General features: G+C 40.6%; 1 protein-coding gene across 1 annotated transcript in view; it reads right to left on the reverse strand.

Annotated features, from left to right (window-relative positions):
- Positions 1 to 4,710, reverse strand: part of LOC145418764 (venom protease-like) — a gene marked incomplete at its 5' end in the record, with an annotated part of 10,055 nt that extends 5,345 nt beyond the window's left edge. The window contains one exon of the mRNA XM_080287100.1: positions 4,630 to 4,710. Coding sequence (XP_080143226.1) covers positions 4,630 to 4,710 — 81 coding nt within the window. The remainder of the gene's footprint in view (positions 1 to 4,629) is intronic.
- Between the last annotated feature and the right edge of the window lie 695 nt (positions 4,711 to 5,405).

Genomic DNA, 5,405 nt, shown 5'->3' on the forward strand with positions numbered 1-5,405 from the left:
TTACTAACATCATATCCTCTTAGCTAATGAATGGAAGCCAAACTGTAGTACGTGTTAAAGAATATCGTAATTAGGAGCAAGAATTGAGTGAGTGGAGAGCATTTTGAAGTTTGAAATCATTGGAAGTACCGTCTCTCTCTCTCTCTCTCTCCCTCTCCCCTCTCTCTCTCTCTCTCTCACTCTCTCTCTCTCTCATTTAAACCTCTTCATTCATCAGGTACCATCAATAACCTTTAAATTACCGGGATAATAAAAACAAACCCGGGACATTTAAAGCCGCGTAAACACAAAAGGGAGCAGCGCGATTTGGTAACCGCCCCAGTGTCAACAAACCATTCATATTATATTTTCACATTTATTCGGCGTTCTTGTTGGGCTTATGCGAATTTAATCGAACTGTTATTATCTTATCTACGTCCTCTGTGCGTTAGAAATCGTAGTGTAAAGTAATTATCGATGTTTGATGGATTAAATGAGCGACTTTTAAAAATCGGAGTGCCATCTCAGGAGCCATACCCTGGTCAGTGCACAGTCAGACTTCGAAGTGGGAGGTTGTGCGTGTGTGGGAGGTGATTATTTGCACTGATATCTTAAAAACTACTATTTAATGGAGGATTTAGTGACTCTCAAACTACTGTGCCACTTCGGGACTTACGGTGAAGCCAGTGATAGTGAATATTTGGGAACTGTGAAGTCGTGAAAGGGATATTTGTGATCGCCACGAACTGGGATGCAGGTGTCATGGCGTCAGGTAAGCAAGATTTATATACATTTGAGAATCACGATTGACTTCATTTTGCATTTGTCAAATTGTGTATGTTTGATGGATAGATAAATAAATAGATGCACGGGAAAATGTTCTTGACAGGTCCTTGAGACTGGAAATTTTCTTGACAACTCCATGAGGTTGTGGAAATTACACACACACACACACACACACACCTTCCCTTGTTCATTTACTAACATCATACACTCTTAGCTAATGAGTAGAAGCCAAACTGTAGTACGTGTTAAAGACTATCGTAATTAGGAGCAAGAATTGAGTGAGTGGAGAGCATTTTGAAGTTTGAAATCATTGGAAGTACCGTCTCTCTCTCTCTCTCTCTCTCTCTCTTCTCTCTCATTTAAACCTCTTCATTCATCAACCACCATCAATAACCTTTAAATTACCGGGATAATAAAAACAAACCCGGGACATTTAAAGCCGCGTAAACACAAAAGGGAGCAGCGCGATTTGGTAACCGCCCCAGTGTCAACAAACCATTTATATTATATTTTCACATTTATTCGGCGTTCTTGTTGGGCTTATGCGAATTTAATCGAACTGTTATTATCTTATCTACGTCCTCTGTGCGTTAGAAATCGTAGTGTGAAGTAATTATCGATGTTTGATGGATTAAATGAACGACTTTTAAAAATCGGAGTGCCATCTCAGGAGCCATACTCTGGTCAGTGCACAGTCAGACTTCGAAGTGGGAGGTTGTGCGTGTGTGGGAGGTGATTATTTGCACTGACATCTTAAAAACTACTATTTAATGGAGGATTTAGTGACTCTTAAACTACTGTGCCACTTCGGGACTTACGGTGAAGCCAGTGATAGTGAATATTTGGGAACGGTGAAGTTGGAAAAGTGATATTTGTGATCGCCACGAACGAAAAGAAGGAAGGCGTGGGATGCAGGTGTCATGGAGTAAGGTAAGCCAAATTTAAATGCATTTCAGAATCACGATTGTCTTCATTTTATATCTACTTGTGTATGTTTGATAGATAGATAAGCAGATAGATCCAGGAAATGAAAAGACAGTATTTGGGAGTGAATGATGATAGTGCACGCGAAAATTTTCTTGACAGGTCCTTGAGGCTGGAAATTTTCATGACAGCTCCTTAAACTACGGAAATTTTGGTCAATTTTTACACGTTACCCTCATCCGATTTTCGACTTTTCGTTAACATTTTCTAGTAGAACTGGTCATTCTAAGAATCTTTTCTTCTATGACATTTCTCTCGCAAATTGATAATAAACGAGTTACGCGATTTACTTCCACCAATCACAATCACAGACGAGCGCGCGCTCTGTCCGCTCACTCGCTCACATTTGAAAGTTTGTCCCGGAAGACCAAACTTTACACGTACTCCTCATTTTTACACGTTGCCCTCATCCGATTTTTTCATCCAACCTGAGTGTTTCCTGTTGTTTTTGGTGTGATTCGATCGATTTTGACCTTCGTTTCTATCGCAAGTCGCTAGTTTTTGTTGAACGCCACTAGCGACTTCTGGTGGAAAGGACCGGTCCAAATCAACAAAAATCACACGAAAAACAACCGAAAACACTCAGGTTGGATGTTTGTTATCACTTGAAATGCAATTTTTTGCGGTTCTTCCCCCTCCCCCAGGAATACTGGGGGACCTGTGGGAAACCGGGGTGTTGGGTGGGGGAAAAACGCAAAAGCGAGTGATTTCCTACTGGAACTGTTATCAAAATCAAATGAAAAACACTAAAATCCTTCGGAAGAAAATAATTTTAAGCTTCTTACGGAATTCGTGTTTCCTAACTGGGGGGCTTCGCCCCCCAGACCCCCCAACCCTGGCCGTGCTTCCTAACTGGGGGGCTTCGCCCCCCAGACCTCCCATGACATTAACCAAACCTCATCTAACCTAACCTAACCGAGTGTAAATAAGAAATAATGCATTTACCTAGCAGTTTACAGTTCCTCGTCTGCATCTGAAGAGCCGTCTGTAGCTGTAAACGGCAACAACAATTCAAGAAACGATTCAAGAAAAGATCGTAACACTAACCAAAAACAATTGAAAATGTTAAAGAAAAGCCGAAAATCACTAACAAAAACAATTGAAAATGTTAAAGAAAAGCCGAAAATCGCATGAGGAGTACGTGTAAAGTTTGGTCTTCGGGGACAAACTTTCAAATGTGAGCGGGTGAGCGGACAGAGCGCGCGCTCGTCTGTGATTGTGATTGGTGGAAGTAACTCGTTTATTATCAATTTGCGAGAGAAATGTCATAGAAGAAAAGATTCTTAGAATGACCAGTTCTACTAAAAAAGGTTAACGAAAAGTCGAAAATCGGATGAGGGTAACGTGTAAAGTTTGACCGAAATTTTCATGACAGCTCCTTAAACTACGGAAATTTGCTTGACAGCTCCTTGACACTGGAAACTTTTTTGACAGCTCCTTAAACTACGGTAATTTTCTTGACAGCTCCTTAAACTGCGGAAATTTTCATGACAGCTCCTTAAACTACGGTAATTTTCTTGACAGCTCCTTAACGCTGCGGAAATCTTCTTGACAGCTCCTTAAACTACGAAAATTTTCTTGACAGCTGCTTGACACTGTGGAAATTTTCTTGACAGCTCCTTAAACTACGAGAATGTTCTTGATAGCTTCTTAACACTGGAACTTTTCTTGACACCTCCTTGACACTACCGACATTTTCTTGATAGCTTATAAGACAACGGTAATTTTCTTGACAGCGTCTTAACACCAGATATTTGCAGTTTATTTCACCAAGGCCAGTGACAGAGAAGACAGTGCAATACATCCTTCCCATCGCACTTCTTCGTGACTAGTGCTGTATTCTAGTGCTAATGGCAGACCAAAGCAATAGCATAGTAGGGATGTAGGCTACATGCTCTCCATAACTCTTCTTCGTGACTAGCACCGTATATTCTAGAGTTAGTATGTTATAACACAGCAATCTAGATAGAGAGATGGCAGTTTTAGACCAGGTTAAAACGAACTTGTAGAGACAGACACAGGCAGATAGATAGATTGATAGACAGAGACGAATAGATAGATGGATAGATAGATTGATTGATAAAGACAGACAGCTAGATTGATAGGCATAGCTAGATTGTTAGATAAACAGACAGATAGGTTGACATAGCTAGAATGATAGACAGCTAGATTGACAGAGACGCAAACTGATATAGATAGACAGCAAGATTTATAGACTGACAAACTGCTAGATTGATAGGCAGACAGTTAGACGAACAGATATAAATAGATGTATGGACAGACTGACGGAGATAGATGTAAATAGATACCAGTAGATACACAAAAGGGACAGACTATATGTGGTAGATAAGCTAAGACACAAATGGATAAAATAATGTAGCACTAACCTGAGTGTAAACATGTAATTTAAATCTCCCGCGTCTTACATGCAATTTAAGTCTTGCGCGTCTTACAAGTAATTTAAATTTCCCGTGTCTTACATGCAGTTTAAATCTCCAGTGTCTTACATGCAATTTAAATCTCCCGTGTCTTACATGCAATTTAAATCTCCCACGTCTTACATGCAATTTAAATCTCCCGTGTCTTACATGCAATTTAAATCTCCCACGTCTTACATGCAGTTTAAATCTCCCGTGTCTTACATGCAATTTAAATCTCCTGTGTCTTACATGCAATTTAAATCTCCCGTGTCTTACATGCAATTTAAATCTCCTGTGTCTTACATGCAATTTAAATCTCCCGTGTCTTACATGCAATTTAAATCTCCCGTGTCTTACATGCAATTTAAATCTCCTGTGTCTTACATGCAATTTAAATCTCCCACGTCTTACATGCTCTTTAAATCTGCGTCTTACATGCAGTTTAAATCTCCCGTCTTACCTTAGCACCTACTCCCCCCGTGACTCTCTGTCCTTGGGGAAGACCACATTCATTTTCCGACGGGATGCCGACAGGGGAGGAGGAGGAGGAGGAAGGAGGGTTGGGGTTGAAGGAAGGGGGGTTGGGGTTGGGGTTGCGGTTGGAGTTGGGGTTGAAGGAGGGGGGGTTGGGGTTGAAGGAGCTCGATGGGCAGCAGAGATGGAGCCTGTTTCCGATGAGACTGTAAAAGACGAGAAGAAAAATGTGTTTATCTACTTTATCTATCTATCTGTCAATCTGTCTATCTATTTATCTGTCTGTCTACCTATAATGTAAAGTACGAAGAATAAACCTTTATAAATGAAATCATGTATCACATATTTCCAGCCTCCTCTCTCTCTCTCTCTCTCTCTCTCGTCTTATCTCACCTGCAAACACGGCTTCTTAGGAACGTGATAACATTCGGGTTTCTTATCTGACTGACGAGGGGTGCATAGGTAGGGCACTGCATGAAGGGATCACACGTGCCTGGGGGGAGTGATAAGGGGGGAATTAGTGCGATTTGCGTGTGTGTGTGTGTGTGTGTGTGTGTGTGTGTGTGTGTTATTGTCTGTCATTTGTGATTGTCTTAGTGTGGAAAACGAGAAATGATTTTGATTTTGGGAGTGTAATAATATTGATAGTAATAATGATAATAAAAACAATAATAATAGTGCATTTATTAGTCTGCTGCTGCTAAAATTACTACTGCTACAACTACAACTGCTACTACTACTACTACTACTACTGCTACTACT

Source organism: Coenobita brevimanus, chromosome 116, assembly GCF_032717465.1.
Source record: "Coenobita brevimanus isolate Jiangsu-jjx chromosome 116, ASM3271746v2, whole genome shotgun sequence".
In the NCBI taxonomy this organism is placed as follows: domain Eukaryota; kingdom Metazoa; phylum Arthropoda; class Malacostraca; order Decapoda; family Coenobitidae; genus Coenobita; species Coenobita brevimanus.